Consider the following 19,628-nt stretch of genomic DNA (forward strand, 5'->3'; position numbering starts at 1 on the left):
GGTGCAACGCTGTGAAAACAGTACGGAAGCTTCTCAAAAAATCAAACAGAGAATTTACCGTGTGATCTAGCAATTCCATTCCTGGATACATACGCTAAAGAAATAAAAGCAGGGATTCAAACAGGTAAATGTACACCAACGTTCACGGCAGCACTATTCACAACAGCCAAAAAGTGGAAGCGTGAAAGCAACCCAACGCCCATCGGCAAATGAACGGATAAACAAAATGTGGTCTATATATTATATATACAACGGAATGTTACTCGGCCCTAGAGAGGAAGGAAATTCTGACACCTGTTACAACACGGCTGGACCCTAACAAACAAGCCAGACGCCAAGGGACAAATACTGTCTGATTCCACTCATCTGTAAGTAGCTAAAATAGTCAAATTCAGAGACAGAAAGCAGAATGGTGGATACCAGGACTGGGGGACGGAGCAGATGGGAGTTAGTGTTTAACGGGGACAGGGTTCCAGTTTGGGATGCAGAAAAGTTCTGGAACGAGGTGGTGGTGATGGTTGCAGAACAATGTGAATGTACTTAATGTCATTAAACTCTACAGTTAAAAATGGCTCTGTGGTGAGTTTTACGTATAATTTACCACAAAAAGAAAAAAGAGAAATAAAAAAGATCTACGAGTTGTTCCCACACTGCCTTGCACACAGGTCGGGAACGCTCCTGGCCGCGCGTCTACCGTGACGGCACTCCCTGGCCCCTGGTGTCTCTGCGGGGATCACAACTCAGTCCACGCCTAAGCGGGCTGCACCCAGCACCCACCATTCCATCCAATACCTACATTATACACTTACGGATCCACAAAAAGAAAAAAGCTCACTTCCATCTGGATTCTTTTCATGCACATCACAACCTGCAAGCTGATGTGCCTGGCCTGGCCCGGCTGTGTTCCCTGTTCCAGCCACAGGAAGGGAGGGCGAGGCGGCGGGAAAGGGCTGTGGCTCTCAGGCTTGGCCTGAACCATGCAGTGAATTCTGGGCAGCAACACCAACGAACGCAAGTACGTAGAACTCAACCAAATTCCTCAGGATTAAAATACGTATACTTTTTCCTCCTTCAGTTTCGAGAAGTCAGAGTGAGGGGAAAGGAAGAGATTAATTTAAACTCTTATAAAGGAAAACTGAATTTTTTTTCTCATTCTAAGAAACTTATACTTACCATCTTGTTCCTACGGCAAAGGCATTCCTTTTAGTGCTTGGTTTACTGAGTTACAGAAAGGTTAGGTCAAAAGCTTGAAATAACGGAATTCTTTCTTAACCAATACTATATTGGAAGTGGGTCCTAAAAACCTGGAAGCCGAACATTCTGTCCACTTGACTTCAGAATAACCAAATTCCCTTAAGGAATGTGTCAAATGTGTCACAGATAATCCAGGACCTGGAAAACATCAGTCAATGTGGCAGAATTTCAGGCAAACACACTGGTATTATTTAAATCAGAAAAAGAACAAGGCAGTTGTTAGGAGATAACTCCACCAGTAGACGGGAAGCATAGCTTGGTAAACAACGTTTTACCATATTAAAGTATGCGTTTTCAGATGACCATGGAAGTAAAACACTTTAAAAGACATTTCTGCTACAACTATTTAAACTTGACCTGAATCAAAACAAGAAAAGAAAAAGACAAAAGGACACAAAGTGAACCGACCATAACTTTATTGGAGATCTACTTGGCTACAATTATTACAAAAAAAAAAAAAAAAACGACTAAAGGTAATTGTGACCCGTAAGGTGCAGACGCGGATTTCTGCAGCATGACCGCCGTATGAATGAGTCACGTCGTGTTCCTTAGACACAGCTGCAGCGTGTGACGGTAAATACTTTTTTGTCAATCAAATTATATATGTGTTAGTTTTACTTGATTTTAGTCATTTTCCTTCACTCTATTTACAGCAGAAAAGCCAGAAATTTCACTTCCTGTTCACCTTTGCGTTTTTGCCATCTAACCTGCTGCTGCAGTGAATTCTGAGTGCATCTATAAAATTTAAATTGTGGGTGATGTCCAAATAAAAATGGACTAGAGAAAAAAAGCAATTAACGATTAAAATATATTTACAAGTTAGCTTCAAAAGATCATTTTCACTGCTAGTGGAAAATACAATAGTCTCAATGCAAATTCCCTAGATATTGCTACTGGCGAATCCAACAACTTTTAAAATCATTTCAATATTCTTGGTCTTAAACATATCTTAAAAACTTCTCATGTACAATATAAAATAAAGAAATTTATTTGGAAATAATTAAGTTCCTGAAAAGTAATCAGTGGTTGAAAAAATATACCTATTTAAATGTCATTAAAATAACCATATAGGTAATAAACAAGACACGAGTTTCAATTCCGCAGCTAACACAAACTGGTTCGGGGCACTAAAAGAACTTCAGATGCAGCTGAAATGAAGACATCAAGGTCTCCGTTTGGTGGCTTAAATTTTGTGTAAAAGGATTAGACACCCTAACAGAGGAAGACAGAAAGTTTTAAATCAACTGGGCCTTAAGACTGAACTGTGGTAGGTCTGGGTCTCGATTAGTCTCTGCACTCTGCAGTTACACAGGCTGATGTCAGGTAATGACTAAAAGAGCCGACTGCTGGGTGAATAATTGTATTTGTGAACTGAACCAACAGAACCAAAGCAGCCTCCAGTCTCTTACTATTCGGGCAGGGCAATTTGAATCTTTCTGAGGGCAAGCTATTATTAAGAGAGGAAAAATATTAGTATTTCAAAAGATAATTACAGGAGTGTTAGAGGTCATTCTAAATTTAATCACTTCACATAATGTAAAAGAGAAAAGAAAAAAAAAAGTAACAAACATCTTTAAAACATAATTAAGAGTTCAGTTAACAAATCTTCGTCATACTTTCACAAACAGTAAAAATGCCACAGACAAAAATGACCTATGTAAGTTGTGCAAGTATATGACACATTGCAGGCATTGTAATTATCTTTTTCAAATTCGGTAAATCAGAACAGCAGCGAGGCCAAACCACATTTTTTCCTCTCAGTTAAGCATATTTTCCTTGAAATGAGGTAAAGCATGGTACCAAGTGCAATGCTTATCTGTGCTACATGAACAGAACAGAGGGGAAAAAAGCTATCACAAAACGCAGCATAGTCAGGACTGCTGAAAGTGTATTATAAAAAAAAAAAAAAATCAAAAAACATTTACAATGAAGGTTCATGCCAACTAACCTCCACACAATCACCGTAAGGAATTTCTGCAGTTGCTTTTCAAAACGCGCCTGCCCAGTCCTTCCCGCACGTGCTGGCCGCACAGCCACACCAGGGGGGTTTCCAAATCACACTCGGTCTCACGTGGCAATCACAGGAACAAAAGGATGACAGACAAGGTGGTAAAGTGGAGCAACAAGAGTGATTTTTTTCCCTTAATTAATGGATGGGAAACATTTCAATAAACGAAACTAGGGGAAAGTTTACAGCATTAAAAATCAGCAGCACAAAAGCGTTCATAACCATTTCATACGTCTAACTCATAGTTTTTATTTTTTAACGTAGTAACCAGGGGATCACAGATTGCTTCCAAGCGTGAGTCACAATTAAAATCAGCTATTGTCCTCCAACCAAAAAAATAAAAAAAGCAATAGCTGAAGTTTGCTGTTGATAAAAACATTTTGAATGGCAGCAGGAAATTTGAACCCCTGAGACTGTGTGACCTAATCTCATCCAAGTCTGAACTTTTTAGTATTAACAAAAAATACTCGTCTTAAGGTTACAAAATATATTGAGGCATTTTTCTCCCCACGGGAACTGTAACTGTGAAACAATCTGATTTTGGTGCCAGGAGGCCAGTGAATCCCTTAACACTGGGATTAGTGCATTAGACACAACGCAAGGCCCTAAGCTCCCGGCATCAGGTAGTTTATAAATTATCAAGAGATTTGTGATACAACTTTATCACGAATCACCCTCAAAAGTGAAATTCACATCCAGCCTTACTTGTTAATTGTATACATTTACAGTTACATAATCCAACAATTGCTTGGTTTTAAATTGCCAGGAGATCTTACATGGAGGTTCCTTAAAAAAAAAAAACAAATAGAAATCTAAGGTTCCAAATCAGAATTAAATATTTTAAAAACATGTCCACCCAAACTGATTTGCTCTCAAGCTCATTTAATAATTTAGATCTCAACTGAAGTTTAAGATTGGAGACAACAAATCACACTGGAGAAGCTTAACGTCCCCTTCACTCAGGTCTCCTTAGAAAGCAGAGCTGACAGTTTTCTGTGTGCACACGCACAGAGGTGTTTCTCTGGGGGTAGGTGGTGCAGATAAAGCAAGAAGTACAGTATTCGACTGCAATTTAAAACATAAATGCAGCATTGCATGAGGCATCACGTTCACAATGATGTGCTGGAAATTATTTAGACACCTCTGCTCAGCTTCTTGAATTTCAAGCATAATTAATGGGGCAAATTGCAGCAAAACTCTACTGGTATGCTGGTGGGAGTGCAAGACTGACCCACAGCTTTTAAAAAGGTAAATTAAGAGGTATTATAGTTACAGTGCAAAAAAAAAAAAAAAAAATTAAAATTTCAAGCATAATACATAAACATAGCACCAAACAGGGGAAAAAATGCATGCAAAAGAACTGAGGTATTTAAATGAAGAGTGCCTACAAGTCTAATTAAAGAAACTTAGGCAAATGCCTAAAAATGCCTTTTTTTCTTCCTTTTCCAAAGATGGAAACAATGAGCTAGTTTATCTAAATTAATGGCCTAAATCACAGATGTATCAAAATTACGGCAGTTTATCGCAAACGTTAAACTTTCGTGGCATTGACAGCGCAGCTTTGGTAGGTGAAATACGCATGCAACACTCCGAAAAGTACAGTAAGAAATGTATGTGAGAAGACTAAGGGTAAGGTGCTCTGTTTTGCTTCTTTAAATAAGTAACCAATCCATTATAAAATCTGCAGCATATTTTAGGTGTGATATGTCTAAAGTTTATTTTGTTAGAGCAATAGCCTACAGGGCAAAATTATTTGCCACAAACAATTTCCATCAGCGGAACTACCTAGCAGGAGGTTTTCAGTAAAATTGGGTATTTAGCCAACGATTATTTTTATGATGGTATTTTAAAAACTCCACAGACTACCTATTCTGGTTTTGAAAATGTCTTCAGTACACATATGACAGAAATTCTCATATAATCCCGTCATAAGTTAGGTTACAACTATACTAGTGAGTTGTAAGTATCACGCTGTCTCAAGGTCTAATGCATAATAACACAATGAAGGGAATGTAAAACAGTTTGTTCCAAAAAGATCAGAAATGAAAGAATATCCGTGAGGGTTTTACTCTTAAGGCAAGAACCTCTTCTATGCAAGACAACATGGCATGAGAAAACTAAAATGTGATTTGCCAACATGCCAGCCAATGCTAATTAAAAATCTGTCCCTTACTATTAAGTGCAACAGCGACCAGGAAACATCATCTTACACGCTATAATGTGGAAAGGAAAGACAACACTGGCACACTTCTCTCGCAAACTGCATCGCTCTACTCAGCTTATCAACTATGCAGGACTGGCACTGCCACACACACCGTCGGGTGTCAAGAGCTCTCAACAGAACCCTGGGGGCTATTCCAGGTTTAAGCTCCTTGGCCTCCGAACTCTAAGCAAAGCTGACAGAATTAAACTAAAACGAAACAAAACAAAACAAAAACTCTCAATAATTTCTTTGAACACTTGCTAAATGTCATCAGTAAAGCACTCTTGTGATTTAAACAAAGCAGAAGTGAGGAAAGAAGACAAGATTGTGTTTGCGCAAAAAACTAAAACTACAGTTAGTTCCAAAATTTTTATACATGTGTTAAATGTTTTATTCTGTAACCTATCTTGTTATCAAACAAACTTTAAATTCTGCCTTCAATTCGTTCCACTATCAGTTTTAAATCATCCTTTTCAACTTAAATATTTTCCACCTTAATTCTGCTTTCTTTTGTTTTTTGTTTTTTGTTTTTAATTTTAAAAAGGGGTTTCAGCTGTTGGGAACCTGAGGTTGATTAGCTTTGAGGCTTCGTAGGGCTCTTCTTGCCGCTGCAGATTTGGCAATCCTGTAACTTCGGCCAACACCTTTGAATTTCCCCTTTCCTACTACTTCCACGGTGACTCTGACCTTGCCATCATAAGTTCTCTCAGCCGGGCTGTAACAAAGCCAAACAGCTTGAATTAGAAGTCAGAAGTATTTATTATTATAGTCAGTCAGCACCAAGTATGTACTCTCAGGCTGAGAGCCCCCGATACAAGCTGACACCACACGAAGGAAACATGCGTTATGGCCGCTGCATACTGCCAACAGACAGGGCTGCAGCTCCTTCCCTCACTCAGCGTTACTTTACAAAACAAAAAGAAGTCAATCGGGCTACAAACAGCAACTGCATAAGAGCGTGTCCCAGGGTAAACATTTTTCAAAATCATTCGTGTATGGCATCTTCGAGAACTCTTCCCCCTTGTTTTTCAGTTAACTTAACTGTTTTCCACGCCTATTTCTGCTTACCTAAATTTGGCGGTTTCTGGTTCCATTTCAAGCAATTCTCGCACAGGGGAACGGGGCACATTTGCAGAAAATTTTTCTGTAATCAAAATGAAAGAATAATGTGATCAGTACCCTTGAAGTTGTTTTTAACTGTGACTCCGCCTCTCTCGAAGGGGAGCAACTGTACCTATCAGCGGCCGCATCATGGGGTAGTACACCTGCCAAACCGTCTCCAGCGACATCCCGCTGTCCATGTAAATGGCACCAGCAAGCGACTCGAAAATGTCCCCCATGGCCTTTGGAACTTCAATATCCTCTTCCTTCTCTTCATCCTCCTCAGATCTCCTAAGCTATTACAGGGAGAAAAGTGAGTCGTAAGCAAAAAGGCCGCTTTGAGAGGCAGTCTACAGAGATGTGTTTCTTTTCTTGGATATGACTCTTACTATATCTTTAACAAGGGTAACAACATCAAACATTTATGACATGCCAATTACACCGTTAACAGGTTCTTCACAAACGTTACCTTACCTTAAAAAAAAAAAAAAGAAAAAGAAAAAAAGCCCTTCCCTATTTAGTATTCTATAGTCAACAAAGGAAAGAAGATTACTTCCAAATAAAAACAAAAACAACCCTAACACGAACTGGAAATAGGCAATAAATTGATGGAAAGAAGTTTCATATTTCACTCATAATCACAGAACTGCACACTGAAACAGGGCTAGCCCCTGGCGGCTTGGCAAGGAGCAGGCAGAACACTCGTCGGTGCAGCGCGAGCAAGGGTGTACACTGTCCTGGGGAGTGTAAACTGCCACTTTTTTGACAGGGGAATTCTATTTGGAAGATATTTTCCTCCAAGCTCCCCTTTTATTAAACCACTTAATAAATGTTCACTATGACAGAGAACCTGACACACAGTAGGTACTCAGATTAATAGAATAAAAACTCACATATGTATCAAACGCCTTTCAAAAGTTCATAATTCTTTGATGTGGCAATTCCGTCTCTAGGAATTCATCTTAAGGAGGTAACTGGATATTTAAGTATATTTACCGCATCCACGTTTATTACAAACCCTAACAAAAAATACCTTAACCACCCAGTCGCAAAGGATTGTTTAAACGCATTACATTATAGCCATATACTCACGAGCGTGCAGCTACTGAAAGTTGTAATCCCAATTATTAATGATCGGGGAAAGTCATCCACAATATATTAAGTGAAAAGAATAGGGTATGGTACACTGTGCATGCTATAACTTCATTTTATATCGTACATAACTTTATGTCTATGTACATTAGCAATAAAACATCACAAAATGTTAATTTCGGTTATCTGTATTTTCTAAAATACACACACATTACTTGTGAAAGAGAAATAAAAAGAAGAGGGGATAGTAATTTCTAAATGGATGGTTTAGCCACACAAAGTTCTATATAACAGATGCTGACTACCGGAAAACATAAGATACTTACTGTTGTAGACGGGAATTTTTAAACTTATCAAGTTTAATTCTCTCCTTTTACAAATGAGGAAACTGGGGCCCAGAGAGGTGGAGAGACTTTCTTAAGATCAAACAGTAAGTCAGAGAAGCCAGACCATGACATTCCCAATCAGTTTTTGTAACTTCTATACATATGTTTATATAAATGAAGGGAAGGAAAAGAATGAACAAAAACTAACAAAGCCAGTATGTCCAACTGTCATCAAAAGAGAACTTTGGGTTTAGCTAATTCCTCAACTTCTAAGCTTAAATATTTCTACAGAATGAGACTAGAAATAATATTGACTATATCTGAGATGGTTCTAATTCCTGGTCTCACCGCTAGCTGTGCTCCAACTCAGACCCTTAATCTTGGAAGAGTGTGCAAGGGTGAAAGGGGAGAGGAAGGGCACTGCCTACTGATTCCCCTTCAGCACATCCTCCATCCCGTTCAACATGCTTGACCCTTCTGCCCCGTGGCTACACCTCAAAACCCAGGCTCTTCATTTCTCTCACAGGAGGCCAAGGAAATGCACTACTCCCTAACGACGGTTTGTGCGATTAAAAAACAGGAAGGTACAAATTAAAGAAAGAGTAATTAAAATGGCTACCAGAGTTACGAATGGATTCCATGACTTACAAGAAATCTACAGAAAGAAGAACAAAGGAATCAGAATGAGGAGAAGAAGAAATGCAAGTGCTCTCCTGGGTAGCCAGGTACGTGGATGGATGTTAGTGAAGGATTAGAGGAGATTGGAAAGATCTCAGCAAAATCCTTTCCTACAAAATTTCAAAATAGTTCACAAACACATCAGAATTAGCTCCATCACCAAAGAACCTTTGGCTGAACTTACAGTAGAAACCTCTCAAATTCCAGTCCCTGAAAATTCACAAGTTTGGTTTTTAAATGAGATTTTCCCATTTCAAGTAGAAGCAGAATATACATTTGTGATGCTTACCTGAGATACTAGCAAATACTCCTGTCCTATTTTAAACAGAAAGAAAGACAGAACCAACCACGCCGAGCTCTCACTGAGGTTAAAGCTTCTCTGGGGGCAGGGGGAGGGCTGCACCTCTCTGGCGTGCCTAAACGCCTGGAGCCCGAATCAAGGACTGGGGGTGGTGAAGCAGCTGAAAGCCCCCTGGCTCCCTCTCCTCGCCAGAACGACCACAGTATGAGTGGTCAAGTTGAAAAGGCCTCCCTGAAGACTGAGACCCATTCACTTCTCCCTGGAAAACGCAGAGCGTGCTGGGGACCACAACCCCGGCCTTCGGCTGGCTCTCTAGACAGCTCTGTCGAGAACCCTAGTCGGAAGGCTTATTTTAAACACTGACTTCAACATATCTTAAAATGGCACTAACCTCAGAATCCATCCCTTGCATTTCATTCTTCTCGAGCTGAAACTGCACAAAATCATCGATGACGTGGAAGAGCTCAGGAGAAACTGCTTTAAAGTACTTGTGGTAGTCATACTTCACAGCCAACGATGCAAAGATGGTGTTGTTGACCAGAGCCGAGCGCAGGTCAGTCAGGACCCCTGGGGAGTGCTGCCGTGGGTCTTCATAAAGGTGCTTGGTTATGAGGTAGTCCAAAATTGCATCTCCCAGGAATTCTAAGCGCTGGTAACAATCTGAGGGAAGATCCAAAGTGAAGCCCTGAGCTCCGGCAAAAACGTTTACACAATTTTCAAATAATAACTCAGATAAAGAACTGATCCCCCAGACACACTGAAAAGACTTTTTTATTGGGATTCATTTTCATATATATTCTTCAGTGACAAAATTATTTGACATCATACGGAAGCCTCTGGAAATTAAGTTCTAATGACAAATTAAGCATATCTCTTACACAGAAATTGGGGTCATAAAATTTTTAAGTGGCCAAAAGACTAACGCTCGTTAAGAAAAGAGCATTTCCCAAGCGACATCATCATCACCCAACCCTTTTCCTCCGGCGCTGTGCTGGCCAGGCAGGTGCTGGGGCACCATTCTAAAGGCTCCACCGCACATCGTCACCTAGCAACGAACGCCAGACCCCGCACATAGTCCTGCCCCACACTCTGCTGTCACCCCTGCACACTGTCCGCTCACTCTGGAAAGTGCGGGAGTGATGCCACGCCTCGCCACTCCTGGGTTACATTTGCTACACGAGATGACAGTTAGTACAAGACAGTTTTCTTCTCAACTTGAATGAAAAATGTCGAATTTGACACAAACCAAGAGGCTGAGAAAGGAGAGTCGTGGAGGCGAGCAAAGACCTTAAGCAGAAATGATCGATGGCAAAATGTGAGAGGTTATCGACGCTGATCAACACCTCTAGCATCTCACAGTGATTAAAAAGAAGCTGTTCAGGTGGGATGAACTGGGAGATTGGGACTGACACATATACACTATTGATACTGCTATAAATGTAGATAACTAGTGAGAACACACTGCATAGCACAGGGAACTCTACTTAATGCACTGTGGTGACCTAAACGGGAAGGAAGTCCAAAAGAGAGGGGAGATACACACATTTGTGTGTGTGTGTGTGTGTGTGTGTGTATAGCTGATTCATTTTGCTGTACAGTAGAAAGTAATACAGCATCGTAAAGCAATAAAAATTAAAAAAAAAAAAAAGAAGTCGTTCAACCGTGGACGCTGAGGCGGGAACAGAGATAGTGAGCTGCCCCCGCACAGCCGATGAGCTCAGAAGCAGGGCCGGAGGCAGACTAGAACCCGGGGCTCCTGCCAGTACAGCGCGGTAGAAAAGGAGGCCTCGTTTCTTCTCCACAAAGAAAAACAGGTTTTAGTTTCACCAGCCTTTCTAGTCCAGAGTCAGATAATTTTTCACTTTTGGTTTTACATTTTTCTGATCATCTTAACCTACACTGTTTTTCTTATACAAACTTTATACTCGGCTTTGGTTTTCTGAATTCAAGCGCTTATTACTCTGACACAGAAAAAAAATACAGACTTTAGCTGTTTCGAAACCTGACGCCGATTTTGGTTTTAGGCGCCTATTCTCCCCCTTCTAATCGAATGGATTGGGAGCCTATTAAATAAAGGAGGAAAAAAAACACGGAGCACAGCGCAAAGCAGAAGGTGACAGCAGAGTCAGAGCAATGAAACCTTCCTGTGAAAGAGTTTCTTTTAATCGGTTCATCTTTAGATTTTACAAGACCTTAAAGGGAGGGGGCTTTTTGTTCAGGAAGAACAATAAAAAGATGTGGAAAGACATCCAGAATACACGAATAAATTATTCAAGAACCAAAAGCAGCAGTGACCGGGCATCAGAAGGACAAGGGCGGGGGAGCATAAAATGGCAAAAACACACCGAAATACTAAGGCCCGAACCTGTCTAATTATGCTGCATATCAAATGACAGAGACACGAGGAGCTAAGATAGCTCTGCTCCCAGCTGTCAAAGGTAAGGAACAGTGCATGCTCCCAAAAAGAAAGGCTTCTTTCACTTTCTTGTGCTTCCTCCCCCCACCGTGCACACTAAACTCTAATGTACATGCATAGGTTATTCTTTTTACATTATTCTACAGAACAACTCCATTAACACAAGGTCTCATTTTCAGAGCAGTGAGCTCTGGTCTGGGGGCTCCTTACCAGTGATAGTGTTGTAGTGGTAGGAGGCGTGTGTAAAAGCCTGTAGTAGGTAAGCCTTATTCTTGAATCTGTAGTTGATTTTCTTTTCGAAATTTTCAAACCCCGAGATAAGGTGACTCAGTGTCCTATCTGCATCTGGGTGATCAAACATGCACCTCGGTGGGATCTCCAAACACCCATACTCCACGTCTTTCAACACAGAGGAGCGGGGGCCAGCTCCAGAGGCGGCAGCGCGGCTCCCTGAAAGGTTCTTTTGTTGGCTGGTGAAATTCTCCCTGGTCGGGCACATGGCCTTTTCCCGATCAGTCCTCTTAATTACCGGGAGCACCTTCAGCCCCAGCGAACAGAGGAAAAGCTGAGCAGCCCTCTCGCCACAGCTGGTTAAATAGCAGCCCAGCAGGGCTTCCACACAGTCGGCTATGCTTTTGTCAGCAATGCACTGCTCGGTGTGCAGGTCGTAAGAAATGGACTGTTTCCCTGTGTCAACACCACAGTTTTCTTCTGATGGATTCCAGAACCCCACCACAAAGTCATCCTCTTCAACAGCTTTGCTAGGATCCAGATAGCACATTGCATCCCAAGAGCTATAGTCAAAATCCTCAAAATCTGATGAAAATGGTATACTACCTAAGGAGGATTTTTTGGGCATTTTCCATTCATAGGCGGAATCAGTGGCTGAAAAAGCAGAAAGCGAGATTTTCTTGACAAAAGCTCCGGATCCCATCAGCATGCTATCTATGAACTTGATGTGCTCCTGGTCGTACTCCAGGAAGTCCTCCTCGTCGTCGGCGTCCTCCTTCGGAGCCCCCCACGTCAGGCCCCCCCCCTCCTCCTCCTCTTCGAAGTCATCGTCCAGCTTGCCATTAGCCAACATGCAGTCTTTTGTCTGCAAGAGGGAGAATGGGGAAGGAGGGGAGACATAGCTGCTGTTTTTAAAAGGGCTTGAGACTCAATAAAAGCAAGGGTTATGGATAATTTCAAATGACAACCACAAATACTAAAAGGCAACTTTCAAATCATGGCCATTTGTTTTCAATTAACATAAAATAAGTTATTTAATCATATAAACAAAGTAAAACACGTTCTTTGAATGTTCATTTTCTGAGTTATAAAATGACCTTTATCCAGTATGAAGCTTTAAGTCAAGGATTTTATACATGGATATAAAGTTTAAAATTAAGCTCCACAAGGCAAAACTTCAGCTAAGAATTCTAACTGTAGCAGGAGACACAAGGAAAGCTCTCATATGCTGATCACAGAGAGCTTCAAGTTGGCTGACAAAGTTTTAAAATGTTTTTTAAAAGATTTTCCAATTAATAAAATTAAATTCCAGATGTAGAAAAAGCATTATCTTTGCAATTAAATAAGAGAATAATATGTAAACAGATAAAATTATTTTCTTTATAACATTAAAAATGTACAGTGGGGTTTCATAATAAAGTTTTGGTCCCTATTTCCACTTCAAAGCTCATTCGCTACAATGTAAAACTAAACTACTTTGCTTGGAAACTAAAAGTGATCACTGTGAACTAAGCTATGAATTTGAGAAATTATGCTTTTCCCTTTCGGTGAGCTAGAGTAATCAGGGTAACAGATTATAGCATAACTGACAAAAACAGAAGACAATTTAGACTAACATGAAACACAACAATCCAATTTCTGTCAGAAGATCTTTGCTAATTCCAATTTCTTTGCCAAAAGCTTATTTGTGAATGACAACCTTAATAATGGGCCAGGATTCAGTAATGATGTAACTTTTTTGCAATGCTAGAAAGATACCAAATTTCTGTTGTTCAATAAAAAAAATAAATAAATAAACAAGACTTTACTTGGGGGGGAAAGGCGGGAGGGAGTGCTTCAGTGAGGGTGTGCTTCAATTTCAATAGTGACAACTTTGCAGAGTATTCTGATAAAAAGGTTTTCAAACTTTGTCAACCATTTTTTTAAATGCTGCAAATATTCTCATTTTAAGCCAGACTCAAAAGAGATGCAAACAGTGCATTTGTCTGAAAAGAAATAAGTGCAATGAGCCAAGCCATCCATATACCTACAACTATCTGTCTGCATATTTTAATTAAAAAGTTTACAAATTTTTTTCAAGAATAAGGAAGAAAACCAAAAAAAAAAAAAACCTAAAACGGTGGACACCTCTAGGGACTATTACCTAATAAAAATTACACTTTCCCAAGGTAACGTGAGATGTTTTTGACTAGCTGGTCCTTAGGAAAAAAAAGGCCAAATTGCAACTAAAAAAAAAAAAATAAAGACTAAATAATATTTTTAATTTTAAAAAATCCTTATATATCTTTAGTAAGATGCTATCATAACCAGACACTGGCAAAACTCACAACAAAGGCTGGGTTTTATCAACAAATAAGCTGTGTGATCTTGGGCAAAGTTCATTAATGCCTTTGGGTTTTGGGTTTTTTTTATCTGCAAAATAGTGGGAGTCTACCTCACTAAATGGTTTCCAAGAGCATTTCAAGCTCTCAAAAAATAAAAACGAAAAAAAACAAACACAAACAAACAAAAAGAAGCAAAACCACCAGCATGAAACTCCTTTTACAGTTCAAGTTCACTTTCCACCTGCGTTATTCCCACCTTCGGCGTCTGTGTGCAAAGCTTTCACTTAAACCTATCTGCTGAGGAGCGAGGCAGGTAGAACAGGAATGGATCCAGCATATGCTTTCCAATATCATATAATGGTCCATTTCAAGAAGTAGAAATTAGTAAATGAAAGTATAAACGGTATTTAATGTATTCTAAGAACCAAAGTGCCAGGTCATTTGAAATGTTAAGGAAAATAACTTTATGTTGTATCTTAAAATAAAAAAATTTTTTTAAATTAAAAGGACATGCTAACATCACCTCTATGCTAATTTTTTTTTTTTTATTTAAAGAACCAATGATACTATGAAACAGGATTTATAAGGCAGGATATGTGTTACTGGAATGTTTTGCAAAGAAATGCAATATTTCCTCTAAAGTGCTCAAAATCTTACACATCTTCCTCTAAGGTTCTGTTTCTAAATTAATAACATATATAATTTTTCTAACCCAACTTGCATTAAAATATTCTCTTAATGCTTTTCCAGATAAGTTCAATTTCTGTAGTAAGTCGAATACTGCACGAGTTAAAAATATACTCAATGAATAAGTAAAAATCAAAACAGAGTCACAGAGCATGCTACCTGGAAATGAAGTAACAACGAGCCAGTTTATCATTAGTGCAAAATAAATGCCTGAAAAATGAAACTGCCCGCGAGATGGCCTCCCAGCCAACCACACTGGACAGGCTGCTTCCACAGCTCTCCGGCTCGCAAGGCCCTCCGAGGTGCCCTCTGGTGGCCTTCGAGACAGGACAAAATGAAGCAGCTGCAGCTAACGTTTGGAGACTTAAAGTCACTGGCAAGATTTTAAACTATTTCCAGAAAACTACCTTTATGTATTTTTTTTTAAGGTCACAAGAGGAGAAATAGTCCTGAAAAAGCCCTGAGCTGCAAAAGCAAGATTTTACTGAAATTACTGCACATACAGATTGGAGATCATAGGTCACTGAAAAGTCATTTCACTGAACAGAGCTAAGGATCTACAATAAATCGTAATATGTAATATTAAAGTGAAATGTTACAGAGCTTTGCTTTTTTTTTTTTTGGAGTCACAGCATCAGATACTCTTTTGCCTTTGGAAAAGGAAGATCACAGAAATTGTTCTCCATCAAAATTACAACACTGTTCTAAATTCATGAAAAGACATCTGTTTAAAGGAATTAATTCAATATATTGAATTTCTACTCTACTATAAACACACCAGGGAAAAGAAACAAAAAATTAATAGAACAAGACTCTGCCCCTCACCAGAAAATAAATCCATCCAGTTACCAAAAACTTACTATTTCATCTTTTTCCCATTTCTCTGTGTTACTTTTGTCTTGATTTACTACATAACCAGGAGGAAGCCAATTCACAGGGGGATCAAATATTGACACCACCATGCGGCTGGGCAGCCCCTTCTTTTTTCCAAGCCGATACAGATTACAGTTGCTGACCTTTAGCAGAAAAAATTTATAAGATACTTATCCATAAACAGTCACTGCTGAAATTCATATAAGGCATTAACATAATTTTTTAGCTAAATATTCTTCATATTCCATAACTGGTCATCAATTATTCAGACTGTATAGTTTCTCTACCTCTTCATGATAGGAAATATTAAATTCTCATGTAATCTGATGATATAAAATTCAAACTGTTAATTGGGACTATCAAAATAGAAAAGAATGCAATTCCACGTAAGTCCAAGATGTCACAATAGTCTCAATGAAATAAAAGGAGGAAATACCATAAACTCTAGCTATAAAGTGAAAATTGGCACTGAACTGAGCTAAAATAATTTTATGTTCCTAGAACCTAAGCTATAAATATGATTTCGACTGCAATGCTTTCTCAAGTATTATTCCTTAGTTTTGGATGGCATTTCAAGATATTTTGTTCAACCATTTTAAAATAGAGCAAAAGGCAATAAAGAAAAGCTCCATGTTTACTGTCATCAATAAAACAGCTTTACTGTCTACCCTCTAGTCTGTTTCTCCTAAGGCCTCCATCTCCTCCTTAATTCACTCAAATCCATGTTTCCATCTCATTTTTACTTGGAAACCAAGGTCTAGAACAGTCAATCTCATTTTCATTTTCTAAAAACTGGGTTCCTTTTTATTTAAGTACTTCATGAGCCCTTTTTCCACGTAACTCAATACCCCTGAACAAGCACCCACGTCGGAGAGGCGCTGGCGGGCAGCGAGGCAGAGGAGCGGTCCCTGGAGCCCGCAGGCTGGGCCGGGAGCCCCCCCATGACGCTCACTCTGGGCCGAAGCCCTTTCCCACGCCGCCTGCACGGCTTAAGTACACGCTGGTTTCCCTTTCCACACCATGGGAACACAGCATCACAGATGCCAACAAGAGGGTAAAGTACGACAGGGGCGTGAAAGGGACAGAAATCACATTCAAAGTCAGCAGAAATGGTCCGCCGGGTGGAAAAGGAAGAAGAGCTCAGTAAGGGCCCACGTGAGGCACAAGGTGGGGCAGGCAGAGCTCAGCCCGCAGAAACGGGGCGAGCAGCGGGGAAGGAACGACAGCAGGTGTGTGCGCAGGTCCCGCGAAGGACAGCCAGTGGCGGCAGCCCGGCCAGGACCCTTGGGGGCGGGGGGCACCCTGAAAGGGCCTTCACCACCATGCTGCGGGAGCGACAGTGATTTCTGCAGCATGTAAGGAGTCAGAGCTTTCTGAGAAGACGATGGATGAACTTTCAAAAAGGAAAATAATTCCCTTCTTACCTAAGAGTGTGCCGTTACTTTGTGCTCATCCTCAGCCTCTGATACTTTCTTCCTGCAGCCGCCCCTGGGAAATCTCGTGTGTTCTCAATTATCACTCGTACGAAGTCTGTTTCCCCAGACTGCACCTAAGTCCTAAATTCTTAATTACCTGAACATTCCCCTTCCTAGTCCATGAGGTCTAAAAACTCTAGCCCCAACTCTTACTCCTATACTTCTGTCTTCCTCAGCACCAGCCCCGTCAGCAGCCCCAGCCGCTATGGCCGTTAGTTCTGCGCCACCCTCTCTACCGGGAGGCAGCAGAGAAGAGTGGGTGAGGCTATGGGCTCTGGCCTCAGTCACGCTCCCGACCATCCCAGACTAGCTGGATGACCTGCACGAGCCAATGAAACTCCCTGGGCAAGAGTTTTCTCAACTGCAAAATGGGGACATGTCATCTACCGCTGAGGGGCACGCTGAGAAGACTGGAAAGGGCAGGTGTGTAGAACACTCAGTGCAGTGCCTAGTGTTACAGACAACTTCAGAGGGAGGTCAGTGTAGTGGTCAAGAGCAAGGTCTCTAAAGCCAGACTGTCTAGGCCGTGCCACGTACGTGCCATGTTAACTTGAACAAGGTAATCTCTCCTGCCTCAGTATCCTCAGCTATAAAATGGGGATGATTGAAATATACACAATTACAAAAAAAATAAAATAAATAGAAGTATACAGAATTAAATCAGGTAATTAATATATGTAAGGTGACGAGGGTAGTGTCTGGCTAGAGTAAGTACTCGTAGGTGTCGGCTAAGAATCTCATCGCCTCTGAAATCTCACTCCCCTCAGTGCTTTCCTTGCTGCCAGACTCCACATCTGTCTCATTTTCCACTTAAGCTTAGACTTCTTCAAAGGCCCAAATGATCACTCAGCTTGGTTAGGTTTTGCTTTTCAACTCATGCCGCATTCTGCTTCCAGCCTGACCATTTAAAACTACCGCTTTATTAATATTAATAGTCCCTTACACAAGAAGTACCCTCAACATGCACCTCATTCAAAACAGTGCCGACTCTTTAGCCTGGCACTGAAGATCCTCCATAATACAGCTTCAGCCCACCCGCCTTTTTAAGTCTTTTCTCGGATCTTTCCACGCTTTTCCCCCAGTTTATTCACCGAGTCCTGACACGCTCTGCCGTATGTTCCCTGTTTACACACCACAAACGCACCTCTTCTGTTAACGCCTCCCCTGATCACAAGTGATATTCCTTCCTTCTGAGCGCTTAGCAGTTTTGTGTGTTACTTGTCAAGCAGGTGCATGGCGCCTTGTGACATCTCTTTTATCATCATTTAAATATTTATCTTCGTTACTTTTCTTCCCTCAATCTTAATTCCACACTAAATTTAGTGTCACTCCCACGGGGGTACAGAGGAGGCTCCAGCTGCCCTGTCGGGTGTGGCAATCCCTGCGGTAACACTTTCCTCGTCCTCTGAAATTTATCCGATGCTTGAGACCACTCCTATGCACGCTGAATAATATAACTGCTCAAAAATCAAAGGACGCTTTCTTACCTTTTTGCTTCTCATATAGGAAAGGCGGCCCTCGTGAGCATCGGGATAAGTGCAAAAGAGATACGTGGTGATGGCATGCTTTAGAAAGGAGTCGCCAAGCATTTCGAGCCGCTCCAGGTTAAATCCATCACTAGCATTTGAAAGGGTCAAAGCCTGAAGAATAAGTCCAGGGTTTGGGCCAAGCGTTCTCGAGGAGTACCCGGGAGAAGGGCTCTGCTCAGAAGCCGTCCTGTCCGTGAGCGCCTTACCAGTCTCTGTAGTACCAGGCACGGCGGCCATCGTGGGACTTCCATCTGAGGTAGATTTGTTAGCATTTCCATCAAGGTATTTATTACTCAGTAGAGTACATTCATCGCTGGGCTTGGGCTGGTTCTCATAATTGTATAAATTCTGAATGGGATATGAGGTAGTTGGTTGTACAGGTATTTCCTGCTTGTAGTAATTCAGATGGTTTCCTTGGCAAAAGTCTCTGTTAGCTAAATCGTAACTGCCGTTGGCGAGATTTTTATTGTAAGAAAGACCATTAATTGCTGTCAGATCTGTTGAAACTTCGATTTGGAGCTTACCAGGTGACTCGAACAGCGTTCTGCAGTTCACAGGCACGTGGTCGTGACTTTCTAGACAGGAGGTTCTGTTAGCACCTTGGCGCGCAGCGTTTTCAAGGACGACGACTGGGCTGAGCTTACAGGGATTCTCATTTTCAGCTGAAGAGGAGTTAGCGACTGAGATGAAAGACTTGCTGTCAATAGATTTTTTCCACCCGAAGTCTAAGTTGGGGTATCTGCAAAGACATTTTTATAGCTTTTCATCAGATCCTTCAAAAAGGCTAGGCTTAGAGCAAGAGCAATTTGAGTAAAAATTAGATAAATGAAGATCCCTATAAATATACTCCTACCTTACAAGATAAGTAAGTTTCCAAGGCAGAAATCAACACACCTGGAACTCTGCACAGTGTAAACCATCAAGTGGGACATGGGTCTCTGCACGGTGTAGGGCTTAGCTCATGAAGCCTGGGGCCAGCCTACGGGACCTAGAGCCACCGATTGCGAGGGCTGGGACCCAAGGCCAGCCAGGTAACTAGCTGGGTAACCTGGGACAACTTACTTCATGTCTCTGTACCTCAGCTTCCACACCTGGAAGAGGAACTAACACCTCTTGCACCACAGGATCCT

The 19,628-nt window shown here is 41.0% G+C and overlaps 1 protein-coding gene across 9 annotated transcripts in view; it reads right to left on the reverse strand.

Moving 5' to 3' along the window:
- The window catches only part of DICER1 (dicer 1, ribonuclease III), an 88,817-nt gene that overhangs the window by 18,577 nt on the left and 50,612 nt on the right, over positions 1 to 19,628 (reverse strand). For 6 of the 9 annotated variants that reach the window (XM_089908167.1, XM_089908166.1, XM_022576178.2 and 3 more), the window contains 7 exons: positions 18,457 to 19,237; positions 15,482 to 15,637; positions 11,590 to 12,475; positions 9,355 to 9,623; positions 6,700 to 6,862; positions 6,534 to 6,609; positions 1,654 to 6,180 (listed from right to left, as the gene is read on the reverse strand). In XM_089908167.1, the coding sequence (XP_089764293.1) occupies positions 6,015 to 6,180; positions 6,534 to 6,609; positions 6,700 to 6,862; positions 9,355 to 9,623; positions 11,590 to 12,475; positions 15,482 to 15,637; positions 18,457 to 19,237 (2,497 nt within the window). In that variant the 3' untranslated portion in view covers positions 1,654 to 6,014. Of the gene's footprint in view, positions 1 to 1,653; positions 6,181 to 6,533; positions 6,610 to 6,699; positions 6,863 to 9,354; positions 9,624 to 11,589; positions 12,476 to 15,481; positions 15,638 to 18,456; positions 19,238 to 19,628 lie in introns of those variants that run through there. The other 3 variants (XR_016392262.1, XR_016392261.1, XM_089908168.1) reach the window with 2 other exon arrangements.

This window comes from Delphinapterus leucas, chromosome 2, assembly GCF_059928025.1.
Source record: "Delphinapterus leucas isolate spDelLeu-1000000601 "Yukka" chromosome 2, BTC_Dleu_Yukka2, whole genome shotgun sequence".
NCBI classification, from domain to species: Eukaryota; Metazoa; Chordata; class Mammalia; order Artiodactyla; family Monodontidae; genus Delphinapterus; species Delphinapterus leucas.